Here is a 16,133-nt window from a genome sequence, read left to right as displayed (position 1 = left end):
ACTGGCTGAGAATTAATAGACCATAAATTATAAGATCTAAAGCTGTAAAAGACCTCAGAGACAATGTAGTACAACCCTATCCCCTATTTTATAGATGGGGAAACAGGCTCAGGGAGATTAAGCAATTTGTATCATAGCATCAGAGCTGGGATTTGAACCCAATTTCTTTGACTCTGAGTCTACCATATCATTCTGCCTATTTAAGGATTTTTGCTTTTCTTTCTTCTTTTTAATATTGCGAATTGTGTGCTTGTGAGTAGGGAGTAGGTCTCAGAGTGTTTGGGGCTGTGTGGTATTATGCATGCATTTTCCCAGGCTAGGAAAAGAGAAAATCCCCATAGTCTACCTGGGTTCTTTATGTCAAAATAGAGTTTCTGACCAAGTTCTACAGAAATATGACCTCATACTACTGTGTATATGATATTATAAAGTTGAGAGTGGCTCCGTTGGAAACATCCTGTAGAGGGGAAGAGTTTCATACATCAAAATGAGTCCGTCTTGAACACATGACCCAAAGATCGGGTGGGAGCTGGTGGGAGGGACAGGAAAGGAACCAGCTGTGAATGAGAAAAAGGAATGGAACTTGTTATAAGAAAAGCCAAGGATGCAGTAAGATGCTGAATGGCCACATATTGAGGCCAGGATGAATTGTGAGGTACATAGGAATTAGGAAATTTGTGTGAACTTCTATTCTTAGATTCAAAATCATAGCTAGGACAGAGCAATTGAGGCTTTGGCCAGGTGGCTAAAATTTAGAGGAAGCATATATTCTTCAGCCATATAACAACAACTGAAGTTAGCAAGGTATTAGTTAAATTAGGAAGCTACCAGATGGTGTGTTTCCTCACCTGCCAACTTCCTAGCAGAAGTACCCCAAAAGAGATCTTTACTGACTTGGATCCCCCCCATCTCATCCCCTGTGACAATCTCTTATTGCCTTGATGTCTCTGCCTGGAAGAATGGGAGACACAATGCTCCAACATCTCTATTTCTCCCAGATGGGGTAGTATCCCAGAGTCTTTTCCTTGTAGAGCCTTATATTTCAGGGTCTCTTCCACCTCACTCCCTGCAAATGAATTTGTTCTTGAGTTAATTGAAAAAGGCAGGTTTTAAACCTCCCTGTTCAGGACATGTCTTGTGTCCTGAAGGGCTAGTTAGGGCTCTCTTAAGGGTAACATGGGCACTGACTCCTATTTTCTGAAAATCAGCAATTTTGTACTCCATGTTTTTATTAGTAAAGTGCTAGTAAATAGAAGGAGAGCTGTACTTTCTTTCCCATTGAATAATTTTTCCAAATATGGTAATAATAATCACTCAATAATAATAGAATATAAGAATAATCATTATTACGTAGCACTTTGCCTACACAAAACATTTTAACCTAATCCTTGTCACAACCCTATGAGTTAGGCAGAATTTTAAAAATAGATTAAAATATTTCCATTTTATAGATAAGAAAACTAGGACCCATATAGGTTAATTGACATGCCTAAGGTCATATCTTTTCACAGCATCTAGCGTATAAAATAGATGCCCAACCTAGGACTGACTGATGGAATTAAGCACCTCTGACATCATCTCCTTGGTGGGTTACTTGTTCTCTTCCAATACACTAAGTAGCAGAAGAAACAAGAAAAGGCTAGCAGACCAAACACTATTCCACCACAGGACCTTGTCAAATATGCAAGGGAAATGGACTTACTGGTTTTGTCATTGCTATCTTTCTCTTCTCCATGTCATCATCTGTGTCAGGGTGGTCTATGATACAGAAATTCTGTCTATATTCCCCTCTATAATGTCCAGTGCAGAGTTACAGAATCTTAAAGTTAGGACTCCAAAAGTCATCTTGATTATCTTGTGTCTATACAGGAGTCTCCTACAGCACTTTCAAAAAGTGACCACTCAGTCTATACTTAACGCTTACAGTAATAGGACACCAGAAACCAGGAGGCACTCTTGGGTAAAGATGGTGGTAATTATGATTATGAAGTATTTCCAGGATTGGAGACACTACCAATCATTTCCATTCTCCATCTAACGTCTTATAGCTGGACTATTTTTTTACGCTTAGCATATTCACATCACCAATTTCTCCCTCAAGACTAGTTAGGTGGCACAATGGATAGAGCACTGAATCTGAAATCAGGAAGCCCTGAATTCAAATCCTACCTCAGTCCCTTATTAACTATATAATCCTGAGCAAGGCACTTAAACTCTCTCAGCCTCAGTATCCTCATCTGTAAAATGAGGACCATAACAGCATCTATTTCTCAGACTTATTGTTATGAGGATTAAATGAGATAATATTTGTAAAGGGTTTATCACAGTGCCTGACATATAGTAGGTGCTTAATAAATGCTTATTCCCTTTCCTTCCCATCATGAATCCAACAGTAACAAATGAGCAAGACTGCCAGAGAATCCTCATTCCAATATTTGGGTCTGTAGAATGAAACCATGTACTCTTGAGGCCTTTGGAACCTAAAGGGAACCAGACTGCTGAATCCAGAAAGTGACCATGCCCCACAAAATAGAAGTTGTCTAAGAACACAGATTAGGGAGGGAGAAGGATGACCTACCTGGTTCTCCCTCCCTTGAATACGACTGCCATTCTTCTGTCTGTTCCATTCCTACAACCTCCAATCACCCAAATCCATTCTATGTCCTAACGCCATTGCCTTTTATGACCTCGCACACTCTCAGTTCCCTTTTGCACAAATGTCCCCAGATAGAGCCATCATTCCTTCCTCTCCCAATGTAAGAGACAAGAGTACAAATGTAAGAAATAGGCATGCAAAACTTAAAGAAACATAGGACTGTTAAGGAAATTTAGTCCATTCCCCTGCCTCAAGGATGAACTATGCTCCCACTTGTCAATCTTAGTTTTTAAAATCACTAACAAAGGAGGCTAATGAACATCAGTGGGTAAACACATCCCAGTCCTGAAAGACAAATTTTCTTGTGTCTAAATCCCTCTTATTGACATGTAAAACTGTATTTTCTAGTGAAAATGAAATGACTTAAAACGTCTTTTTTGTTGTTGTTACTGGTCTATCTATATGCAATATGTTTTCAGGCCATACTTCTCAGCAAATAAACAAACAAAAAACTTGTCAAAGAAAGTACATTTGCCAATGCCCTGTATGCTTCTACCTTCAGACAAAAGCCATGGGTGAAATGAGGAGAAATTCATTTCTTAACAAATCCAAACACGCATTTTCCTTCCATTGACCTTGTTACACAATGTCTATCACCTCCAGGTTTCTTTCAGCACTAAGGAGGCACAGACCAATATTTATTTAGAGCTCAATGATACACCATGCATTATACCCAGGAAGTGTTAACCAGAATTTTGTAGGTAACTATTACAAGCTATAAAATGACATATCTTTTTTATCTTCTTTGCCTCCTAAAATCATTTAAATTAAAAAATGTGAAAGTCTTCAAAACTGCCTTGTTGCCTTTTTTCATTAGTCAGTCAGTGGACTCTTTGATTTAAAGGATTGCATATATGTGTTGAAATTGTGAACAACATAACATCTGTGTTAAAAGCTAAAGGGACATCCATCACTGCTCTGGGGTGAGGGTGAGAAAATGTTTGAGTAAGAACAGGTAGAGGGAGAGAAACCTCTAAAATTGAGGTAAAAGACTTCTCTCACTCACATAAGGGCCAGAAACTCTAGCAGACTTATAAACGTGTGGCAGAAAGACTGAGATAAAAGAAACAAATTCTAAGAAGAGACCTATACATATGGGTATATAAGCATACCTACATACATTTATACATGTATTTCCAAACTAGGTTAACAAGGTGTCATGTGGTTTAGGTCTGTATAGAGATCTGGGCCTTAGAGTCAAGAAGTACATTTGAATGTTGCCTTAGATACTCGCTGTACCTGAGGCAAATCACATAGCTACCCCATTTTCCTCATCTGTAAAGTGAAGAGATTGGTATTACTAATTTCAGATTTGTTGTGAAACTCAAATGAAATAACACATATAGTGTTTTACAAACCTTAAAGAGCCATATAAAAGTTAGCTAGTATTATTCCCTACTTACTTAATGGCTGTTTGTCCTGGATTTTAAGATATGGGGTCCCAGTGAACTTTGCCTGATGAGAATAGGAATATTTCCCCTTTGACCCCTTCACCTCCTGGTACTACTGGTTCAAGGACTCTCCCAGGAACAATGGCAAGAGAGGCCAAGAAATAAAGTGGGGTGGATTGGAAGAAATGTCCACAGTCTACAAGGAAACCTCAGCTGCCTTGGCCTGAGCCCCTATAACTTGTCCAGTAGCATCTTGGGAATTCATCCAACTTGCTAGAAGGCCCCCTCCTTGCTAAGCATGAACAGCAGGGAAGGATGAAAAGGAAAAGAAGTGATACACACTCAGCTCCAAGCCAGAGGCTCCCAGCAGCTGCTAAACCAGAGCTGTGCCCAATGGACCAGGCACAGGAGGCCTGAGGAACTCCACTGCTTGAAGTTTAAACTGTATTGATTGAGAATTTAATTGCTCCATAATCGCTGAGTAAACACTGGCCAGGCTGTATTGATCATACCTCAGTCCTGATATCAGCAACCCCACTCAAGGACAAGCAGTAAGAGGGGAAATGTTTGCTCTGCCCACCTAGCCAGAAGCCCATTCCTGGTTCCCCCCAATCCCAAACTAACACAGTTACCAATGAGTCCTCGCCCAGCTGCCCTCATTGGAAAGCAGTCTGTACTAAACATACCGCTATCTACTCTGGTTATTCTAGGACAAAGGGCTGGTCAATATAGTGATGACCAATGATGAAATGACTCTGGACTCCAAATAAAGTAATCACAAATTAACTATCAAAGACTCCCTATTTTCTCTAAGAAAAAACATCACCTCAGCTTGGCATTTAAAGTCTTTCACATTATGGTGCCAGTCTATCTTTTTAGACTTTGTTTCAGGTTACTTCCATTTACATTTTGAAGTATCTTCAAAAACCAGGAAGACCAGGGTTCAGGTTCCAACCCTGCCACAAACTGGTTGTGTTACTCTAGGCAAGTCACTTCTCAGTGTCCTAGACCACTCTCTAAGACTTGAAGATGCAGAAGAGATATTGACCATTATTGGTAAAGCGATTTCTCACGAGTGATTCCCTATACCAACAAAATGGCGGATCTAGTCCTTCTCCCTATCCAAAATCTACATTCCAGTCAAACTGCCCTGCTTACAGTTCCCTGAACTCTACATTCTATCTCTCATCTCCAGGTGTTTGCACAAGCTTTCCCCAATGCCTGGAATATATTCTCTCAACACCCATGCCTCTTAGAACCCTAAATTTCACCCACATTTGGAAGCCTTTGTTGAATTTCTCAGTGGTGGTTGCTGTATCTACTCATCTGCCTCCATGCTATATCTCCAATAGAACGTGAGTTCCTTCATGGTAAGGGACTATTTATTATCTTTGGATCTCTAATACCTGGCATAGCGCCTTGCCAGCACAGGGCTTTGAATAATAATAGTTTTTAATTTAAATGATTGAAGCTTAAACATCTTGCTAGGTTTGAGAAAATAGTAAAAATGACTAAGGTTGGAAAAATTTTAAATGCTTGCAAAAATTTCTCTTGAGCCCCGCCCCCCAGTCACTGAACATTTTTCTAGCTTCAAGGAAATGGATGTGGGGGATTGATGGGAAGAATGAAGGTCAAGGGGAGATTCGTGGCTCATGGGGCTTATAGGCATTTGATTTTGCTTTAGAATACTTTTGCCTGACTCTGAGGTTTGAGTATGGCAGAAGTCCCATAAACTTTGCTCCAAATTCCCTAGGGGGCTTCCCTTCACAGCACCTTTTCTTTCCTGGCCCTGAACCCCTCCCCCCCAGGAAGCTAGAGAGACCTCCCCGGGGGCTTGGAGCCTCCCCTTCCAGAAAAGCAGCTGCTGCTGCTGGCTTCATCCCAGCAGCAAACTCCTCTCATTACTCTAATAGAAACCAATCTCCCTCATCGGGGGGCCCCATTGCCACCCACGGAGACAAATGGACTGCAATTCTGTTCACTGCTGAGAGGCACCCGGCCAGCTCCTGGGTCATTGTTTGGCATGTCACAGAGAGATGGGGAGGGGAGCCAGAGGGATGGAAAGTAGGGCTGCAATTACTGGCCTATTCAGCTCCCCAGAATAAAGTCCTACCATTAACTGGGGAAAGGAGATGGGGAGGGACAAGCCAGGCTTGGGTCAGCCTATACTCTTCAGTCCATATGGAGGCAGCGTTCTTTCTACTGTTCCCTAGGTCCAAATAATAGGACAGTGAATATAGCCCCATTACCACTACCCCTGCCCCACTCAACCCTGTGATGAGGCGTTACCATGACTAAATTACCAAGGTCAAGGGCCTACCTTTCTGAACTTTTCCAAGGGGCAGAGGGAGCAGCCCTGGTTCAAAGCCCTGGAAATTCTGCCTAGTGGCTTGGCACAGGAGGGGTTGGCTCCACATGCTCTGAGGATGCTGAGCTGGCCCTGTAATTTGTTTCCCACTGCTCTGGCCCCTGACGCTCACTCTATGTGACTTCCTTCCCTTCTCACAGACTTAACTTGAGTCCTTTCTTTGCTTCTTGTTCTCTACCAGAAAAGAACCACGTTATTCCTTCCTAGTTCCTCATTCCATCCTGCAGAGAAAAATATTTCCTTTTCACAGATTCTCCTTCACGAGCATCAAGCTTTTCTCCTTCTATCAACTGGTCTGGTAGGGGTTCTCCTGGGCTCCCGTGGAGAATGGAAGCTGGGCCACCAGGGCTGAGTCCTCAGCTGGCTGAAGCATGTCATTAGTCCCCTTACACACTTGATTAATCCCAGGACCCAGTAATCGGCTTAGGGTGACAAGCCACACTAGCAGCACCCAGATAGCTTAATTAAAGATATTCTACTTAACCCCACATTTGGAGGGTGGGATGGAGGAGATAATATAAACCAGCTCTGACAGCTTTCCCCAGACGGTCCAATTGGCCAAAACCAGCCCCACAGAATAAAGTCACACAAAGGTTTCCCTCATTAAAACAGAGAGCCAAGCACAGGACCACAAACAGAGCTAAAAGTGGGGTAACAAACCTCCTCTGGTTGGATCTATTCCTATTCTCCCAAAGTCCCCTGTCCTCCCTTCTTCCTCAGCACATAAGCTGGAAGGAAATGTCATTATCAAGCCAAGGGGAGATCTGACTGACCCAAAGCTGAAACCCAATTACCTTATCCTACCTAGAACCATCCAAGAGATCATGTTGAGATCTGATTAACTTTTTCTGGACTTCTCTCTGAGTCACTAGAATACCCAAGTGACTTATCCTAAAGACAGCATTGGGAGGCTTGGAGCCTGCCTGAATTGGAAGGAATTGGGGAGATTTACAAAGAAACTTCATTCTGAGAGTCCATTAGTGGTTTTGTATCCAAACCATCTGATGTGAGTTAGCAATTCTGCTCAATCCCTAGTGCTAGCACCTCCCCCTTATGCCAAATGCAAGGTATTGAGGAGAGGGTTGAGAGAAGTTAATAGTCTGTAGTTCCTTGGAGTTGTCCAAAGGATAGCCTCCTCTGGTAGAAGAACTAAGGGCATCCCATGCCCCATCCCAGGATCTTGAGATTTAAGGGGCAGAGGAGGATACAAGTCTCACGGAAGACGATATCAACACACTGAAGTAAAATCCCCCTTGAGAAGTCAAGAAGCAAGCAGACTGATATAGATTCTATAAGGCAGCAAGACGAGATAACAAAGAGGCAGGATCCTCCCAGACAATCAGAGGGCCTGACAACACAGACAGACAGACAGACACAGTGGAAAGCTACAAGCCAGACAAACAGACAGACAGGACAACAGGATCTAGGCGAAGCCTGGAAACAGAAATGGATAAAGAGCCAGAGCCCTGGACCAACCTGGGGACAAGTCATAACACCCCTTACTGGGTTAGGGGGAGGGGATAGGGAATGGGGGCTTTCAGGCCCCTAACAAAACCAACACCAATTCAAAGAAAAACACTTCCCTCTCCAGAGTCCCCAAACCTAGCTGATATCCCCTCAAGGGGAAAGGCAAATGGCAGTCTTCACGGGAACCAAGATGGTAGATTTCCCAAAAACACATCTCAAATCATGGGACAAGATCCCCTAATATGTTGGGGGTCACAGACCCCATGCAAAAACCCACCTCCAAGAAAAAACCTCATTCCATAGCCTCCCCAACCCAAATCAGTTACCTGTCTTCTCTGGAGCTGGAAGTCAATCATATTCCCACCTCTTGCCGAAAGTACCAGCAGCCTGGCCCATCCCTTACCCACCATGTCTAGGCTAGAGAGGAGCAGAAAGAGGCTTTCAAGGATGGGGTAGGGAGACAGCATGAGATTGTTGGAATGTTATGTGATGCAGGAATGGAAGAAAGGGGAGAAATATGGAAATATGGAAAAAACAAAGTATAGGAGGGGTAAGAGGGGTAAGACTTTTGAATCAGAGGTTATGAGTTCAAACCTGAGCTCTTCTACTTGCTACTTGTGTGATCTTGAGCAAATAACTTTATTCTCCGGGCCTCAACTCCTCATCTGTACAAGGGGGGGAGGGAGAGGGGCGCAGGGTTTTGAACTAGATACTCCAAGTTCTCAGTCCTAAGAATCAAGACAGAAACATCAAAGATGCTCTACGATGAGAGCCTGGAGTATTGTTCCTTACCAACCTTCTGGTCTTTCTCTAGGGAAAGGAAAAATAAGGGAAGAAGACTCAGAATAGAATGAAGAGGGACATATGTACTCATATTAAGGGGACTTAAGGGGAAAATGTCAGGACCTCTCGGAACATAGGTATCTATCTATGGAACATATGTATACATTCTTCCTTAGGGAAGAAAGCCCAATTTAGACCTTATGCATTCACCTCTCAGAGCGCAAAGGTCTACCACCATAATTCCCTACACTTGGTTTTTCAAACTCCTCCAGACTATTTCTAATTCTCTGAATAGGTATAATTTTTTTAAAAATTAAACTTTAATTCAATTCACATTTTAAAAATTATTGCATTCTGTATGATATTTTTAGAATGAAGAAGGGTAAGGTGCTCTACTCCCCAAAGGATCTAGGAAGAGGAGAAAGGAACAAGTATTTATTCAGCATTGGGCTAAAAGCTTTACAAATACTATCTCATTTGATCCTCACTACTCCAGCAGGTAATGCTGTTAATTATCCCCATTTGAGGAAACTGAGGTAGACAGAGGTTAAGTGACTTGAAAACAAAATGAAGAAAAGAGAGAAAAATAAGAAATTCATTGAAAATTAGAATATGAGTGTGAAATGAAAGGTTTGATCAGGTAGGAAAGAAGACAGGAAAAGTTCAAAGGAATACCCAAACATGGTAAAAAAAAAAAAAAGAGAGAGAGAGACAGACAGACAGACAGACAGACATCCAAATTCCCACCTTTGGGAGGTCAGGTCAGAAGATGCAGGCTTCTGTTCGGCATCAGCAGCTGGACAGCAGAATTGGTGCAGCACAGTCTCATTCCTAGAGACAGGAAACAGAGGCCAGTCAGAGCTCTGGCTAGCACTGGAGGACCCCACAAATCCAACTAACACAATCATTATACATAGGTATATTTTGTATACAATTGCTATCATTGATCTAGGACAGAGGGAGAACTGAGTATCCCTGCTGACCTCTGCCTCTGGTGGTCTTTCTATCCACTTGTTCTTTCCCACAAAATACACAATAGCCCACATACAATAGAAAAAGCACTGATCTTGGACTCAGTAGACTTGAATTCAAACCTGTTTCTGTTACTTCCTAACTATGAAACCCTAGAAAAGTCATTTACACCTCTGTATCTGTTTCCTTATCTGTAAAATGAAAATAGGCATGCTTGTACTAGCTGGTTCACAGGTAGGATGTAAGGAAAGAATTTTGTAAGCTTTAAATTGATCACAAAATGTGAATGTCATTATCATCCAGACACTCTTTCTCTAATGCAGTGTCTGTAAGCTCCAGAAACTAAAGCATATTCCTAATTAATCTGTCATTTCAGTTGTGTCTGACTATTCTTGACCCTATTTGGGGTTTTCTTGGCAAAGATACTGGAGTGATTTGCCTTTTCCTTCTCCAGCTCATTTTACAGATAAGGAACTGAGGCAAAAAGGGTTTAAGTGACTTGCTCAGGGTCTCACAGTTAGGAAGTGACTGAGGCCAGATCTGAATTCAGGAAGTCTTCCTGACCCCAGGATAGCACTCTATCCACTACCTAGCTGCCCCACAATCACATATACGTATAATCATATATATGCACAAATTTCTGCATGTAATTTTGTATTGCAAGATGAAAACTCAAGATGTGAATGATGATGAGATAGGACAAGATGGTCAGAAGTAGAATGAATTCTCTACAAGAAGAAAGGTGGCAAATTAAACATCATGCTCAGCTGGAAGTAAGGAGATCTGGGTAAGTGATTTGGCCAAGTTAGGGGCAAAGCTGAGATTAGAAAGCAGCTATCCTTTCTTGCTCTAGAATATTGCTCTTTCCCAGAAAAATGGTCCCTTCCTTGGCCCTGGGTCATATCTTTTCTTTTTTTCACATTGATCAAAGGGAGAAACTAAAAAATGCCATGAAAACTCATCATAATAACTCACAGTCATATAATGCTTTTAAATTTCCAAAATGTTTTCCTCACAACAAAGCTATGATACACTTACTGTTATTTCCATTTTTGGAAATGAAAAAAAGGATCATGCAGGTTAAATGATTTATCCAAGGTCATTCAACTAGCAAGAGTTGGAGTTTGGATTCAAACCCAGAACTCTTTATTCAAAATCCGGGGCTTCTGCCTTTCTGGGGGGAATCTTAGAATTCTTCTAATCCATAGGCTCCCAAAGTGGGTGATACTACCCCCTGGGGGGCACTGGAAGAATCAGTAGTAGCCTCAGGTACAATTGGGGGGCATTGAATAAAAACAAAGGGGCAGTAGAAGCATAAGAAGAAAATTTGAAAAACCATTCATACATGTTTCATCTGTTGTACAGAGAGTTAAAGCAGTAGTGATTACATTATTTTTGAAATACGCACACAAAGTGCAAGTTATAACTGATCAGTGGTCAAGTCCTCCGACAGGTCTTAACAAACAAGTGTTGGCAGGTGAACCTGTTGCACATTGTCAGGAAGTCTAGCATGCATTGGCAGAAATATATGTGTATAATGACTTGTTTACTATATGGTTACATGATGTAATATTGCATCATCAAAATTCAATGAAGGAAAAAACCCCACAAATTTACAATAAAGTGTTAAATTTAAGATGTGTCATTTTAAAAAAACATATTTTTTAAATGATGCAAATTTTTAAAAAGTTAAAGGATTAAAGAAAGTAGATTTCTAGGGGAGGTACTGAGTAACTTTTTTTGAAAAGGGAGTGGTAAGTCAAATTTGGGAACCTCTGTTTTAGTACAACATCGCTATTTTAAAATAAGAAAACAGAACCCAAAGGGAAATGCCTTGTCCAAGGCCTCTTTCAGAACAGAAACTAGAATTGATATTTCCTGACTCTACCACAATAACTTTAAGTGTTCAGGGCACTTTATGAATCCCCATCCATTTTATCACTGCCTGGGGAGAAGTACAAGAAGGAGGGAGGTTTCAGAGTCCAAGATAAGGAAGAGAGAGAAAGGTAGGGCAAACACAAGTAGCTGAATATGAAAAACTGCCACTAGAAGGAACAGATCTGTCCCCACAGAGCCCAGGAGAGTAGGTAGCAGTCCCCTAGCAGCTGAGAAAGCAATGCACCTCCATTCACAATCGGGCTACAAAAGAACAGGCTCTGAATTTCTTACAAACACCATAACTTTGCAATCAGACTAGCAGAAACTTATCCACCACTCATGGTCCTCAGAGTTCCGGAGAGAAGAATGCCCTCTCTGATAAAATCCCACTCCCTTAGACATCATTCCAAATCCTACACCGTCTTCTCAAGAAATACCTTCCCTGTATAGCAGTTACTACTTCTGTGCTTTTCACTCAGAGTCAGGCACCAATTTAGCCTTTCCAGGGGCCATATGTATTTTATATAACACAGAACGGCAGTTTTTCTACTCTTTGCTTAATCAGGCATATAGAGTTCTTGGGTTCCCTCCCAATCTCTCTCTGGCTCACAGAGTCTGAGCAGTGTGTACTAGGATTTGTAGTTTTGGTGAGGGAGTTAAGCCTATAAGCACTCCACACCGGATTTGTTCTACACTTTCTCCCTTGCTGATCTTTTCCACTCCTGTGGCTTCAATTATTGCCTCTGTGCAGATGACTCCCATATTTACATCTCTACCTCCAACAGCTCCTTACAGATAAAGTCCCCCATTGTCAACTGCCTACTGGAAATCTCCACCTAAATGTTCCAGCAGCACCTCAAACTCAGCATGTCTAAAACTGAACTCATCATCTTTCCCCCAACACCCGTAGGTTTATTTCTATTGATGGCAGCACTATGACCCCATTCCACCAGACTTGTAACCTCAGAATCATTTTTGATTCTTCCCTTTCCCTCCCATAACAAATTCAATCAATTGCCACATCTGGTCCATTCCCCCTTCATAATATTGTTCACATCCAATCCTTCCTCTCAATTCCCACTGAAACCACCCTTGTTCTGGCCCTCACTTCTTTCTTTTTTCATACTGTGTGATGAATAATCTTCCTAACATAACACTATGATCATGTCCCTCCTCTATTCTAGCTAGGCAGCTAGATGGATGAATAGTGGATAGAGCACTGGACCTAGAGTCAGGAGGACAGATCCAGCCTCAGACATTTACAAACTATGTGATCCCAGTTCTTCAACTGCAAAATATGGCTAAGTGGTGAGCACAGTGCCTGAAACATAGTATATGCTATAGAAATGCTTATTCTCTTCCCTCTCCCTTCCTTGGCCCCATTCAAATACCTTCAGTGCTTTCTCATTTCCTAACAAATAAAGTAGCATTCAAAGTTCTCCATAATTTGGCTTTAACTGTCCCAGCAATTCTATCTCACTACTCTCTCTGTCTCTGTGTCTCTGTTCTCTCTGTCTCTCTCTCTCTCTGTCTCTCTGTCTCTGTCTCTGTCTCTGTCTCTCTCTCTGTCTCTCTGTCTCTCTCTCTCTCACTCATTCCTCTAAAGTGATTCCCATAAGTGGAATGGATTCCCCTTTTATTCTTTTTTGCTTTAAGTTTTTCCTTTCTTCAAAGGCTTAACTCAAGTGCTACCTCTTCCATGAAGCCTGCCTCAAATTCCCCATTCACTTTGCCTGGACTTCTTCTTTTCACTAATCTTAATACCCCCTACATTATAAGCATTTGTAAGCTGTTTCCTTTAGCATGTCATATTATATGTGCCTTCTCCATATTGTTGTTGTTCAGTCAGGTCCTACTCTTCAATGATCCCATTTGGAGTTTTCTTGGTAAAGATAAAGGAGTGGCTTGACATTTCCTTCTCCTTACACAGTAAATATTTAACAAAAGTTTGAATGACTGAGTGTGGAGGAGGTTTTGAACAATATCTCACCCAACTTCAATGCAATCTTATTCCTTCATTTAACCCTGAATTGCTATGCCTATGACTCTGCCATTATAGCACCCTACTTCCAAGATCCATTCCTCCAATCCCTGCAAAGACGCAGGTTGGATTTTCTTAGGGGATAGGACCTACCCTCTGCATCTATGGTAGGACATTCTCTAGGCTCATCCAGAGCCATCTCTAGTCTTCCTGATCTATATCTTACAACTGCACCTAGATGGCTCTGGAGGAGAAAGTGAGGCTGGTAGCTTTGTACAGCCCTGCCTCACTTGAATCCAATTCATTTACAAGTCATGGCATCACCTTCATGATATCATGGTCCTCTTTGAGAATGAAGAACAAACAACATTTTCTAGGCTACTGTTGACTAACTGACTAACACATTACCACCCTGCCTCTAAATTCTCAACTATTTTCATTATAGATGAAATAATTCCTAGGTGATGCTTGGTTTTGTTTATGCTGAATTAATTCTTCTGCTCCTTCCATCTCATTCTTTCTGATTACCTTCCCAGATGCATATTCTGAACCATGTCCCTTTGGTAGGAGATTCCCCCAGGGGAAGTTCAGTTTTGGCTCTCAAGTTATCTGCTCCCTTAGTGAGAGAATCTTGATATGGAGGAAATGACATGTAGTAGAAAAACAACTAACTGATGAGCCAGAAGTCAGGGTTTCTAGTATTAGTTTTACCAGTTATTGTATGTGTTACTTCAGATAAGTCATTTGTCCTACCTAGAATTGAGTTTCCTTCTCTAAAAAATGACTATATGATCTCTAAAGTGCCTTCCATTCCTAAAATTTTACCGGGAAGAGAAGCAGACTGGCCATTACCAATTCAGGATAAAAATTACCAGCTTCAAGTGTGTCCTCCTAGAGGGGCAATCTTGAAACTTCAAGTTGGAAAGCAAAGCTGCTCCAGGCTTATTTTGCTTCTTATTTCACTGCCAAGTAAAATGAACTTTGGACTGGAGAGAATAGAACAGAAGTGGCCAATAGGGAGCTGATATGCAAGCTGATATAAAGAGAAAGAAAGAGAATACCTTTGCGGAAAAAGTTCAAATCTCTAGACCCAGAAGAGCTGCATCTTATGATACAGAAAAATTAACTCCTGTGACTCTTGAAGTATTGTCATGAAGCACTAAAATACTACAAAGAATTATGGAGGTGCCAAAGTTCCATAAAAGGGCAAATCTTGATCTAGGTTTCAAAGAAAAGAGAGAAAATGGAGTAAAAAAAACTATAAGTCAATGATGATGACTTAGATTCCTAGCAAAATTCTAAAATCTATTATTAAGGGATAATTAGTGAACATCTAGAAAGGTAAACAATGATCAGCCAACATAGTTTCATCAGATAATGCCAAACTATCATCATTTCCTTTTGTGTGTGTGGTAGGATTGCTAGAGTAGGAGAGGCAGGAAATGTTGTCAACTTGGTTGACCTAGATCTTAGCATCCCATTTGACAGAGACGAAGCATTTCACATTACCTATTCTTATAGAAAAGATGGAGAGGTATGGGTTAGACTATAATATAATATAATATAATATAATATAATATAATATAATATAATATAATATAATATAATATAATATGATATAATATGATATAATATGATATAATATGATATGATATAATAAGATAAACTATGGTGTAATATGATATAATATGATATGATTTGATATGATATAATATATATGATATGACAGGCTATAACACGATGCAATGTAATATAATATAATTAATATAATATAATATATGATATGATATAATAAGTAAATAAATAAATAATGTGACTGAGGACAGGTTGACTGGCAAAAGCCAAAGAGTGGTCATTTACGGCTCCATGTAACTCAGAAAGAGGTCTTTGGTGGAACATCTTAGGGTTCTATTCTTGGCCTTTTGCTACTTACCATTTTTTTAATCAATTAATTGGAATAAAGCTACAGATGGTATGTTTAAAAAATTATGGATGACACAGAGTTGAGATGGATAGCTAACCATATTAGATGTCAGAATCAGAATCATAAAAAGATTTAGATAGGCTAGAATATTGAGCTGAATCCAGTAATATAAGATTTCATAGGGATCATTATGAAGCCTTAAATTCAGGCTCAAAAAATTAACTTTGCTTATGTCAGATGGGAAACACATTGCTAGATAGTGGTTTATCTGAAAAAGTATGTGGGGGTTTTAGTGGACTGCAAGATCAATATGAGTCAACTGCATAATATATGTGTTCATCCTTCGTTGCCGAAGAAGACCATGCCATCAGAGAAATGATGACATGACTTGCACTTGACTTTGTTTTGAGTGAGGGAGGGCTGTGCAGGTCACCAGCCTCACTTCTCCTCCAGAGCCATCTGAATCCAGTGACCAGATATTCATCAGGATGACTGGAGATGACCCAGGATGAGGCAATTGAGGTTAAGTGACTTGCCCAAGGTCACACAGCCAGTGAGTGTCCAGTGTCTGAGGTGAGATTTGAACTCAGGTCCTCCTGACTCCTGCACTGGTGCTCTATCCACTGCACCACCTAGCTGCCCCTAACTATATGATATGGCAGCCAAAAATACTTATGCAGTCTTAGTACCTAGGACTAGGGAGATCCCACCGT

The 16,133-nt window shown here is 40.9% G+C and overlaps 1 protein-coding gene across 2 annotated transcripts in view; it reads right to left on the bottom strand.

Moving 5' to 3' along the window:
- The window catches only part of IQSEC3 (IQ motif and Sec7 domain ArfGEF 3), a 159,403-nt gene that overhangs the window by 97,670 nt on the left and 45,600 nt on the right, over nt 1-16,133 (bottom strand). For both annotated transcript variants that reach the window (XM_072654069.1, XM_072654070.1), the window contains one exon: nt 9,413-9,496. In XM_072654069.1, coding sequence (XP_072510170.1) covers nt 9,413-9,496 — 84 coding nt within the window. The remainder of the gene's footprint in view (nt 1-9,412; nt 9,497-16,133) is intronic.

The sequence above is a fragment of the Notamacropus eugenii genome, chromosome 3 (assembly GCF_028372415.1).
Source record: "Notamacropus eugenii isolate mMacEug1 chromosome 3, mMacEug1.pri_v2, whole genome shotgun sequence".
Lineage (NCBI taxonomy): Eukaryota > Metazoa > Chordata > Mammalia > Diprotodontia > Macropodidae > Notamacropus > Notamacropus eugenii.
The sequence above is the reverse complement of the archived record's forward strand: the minus strand, read 5'-3'. Positions and strand labels throughout refer to the sequence as shown.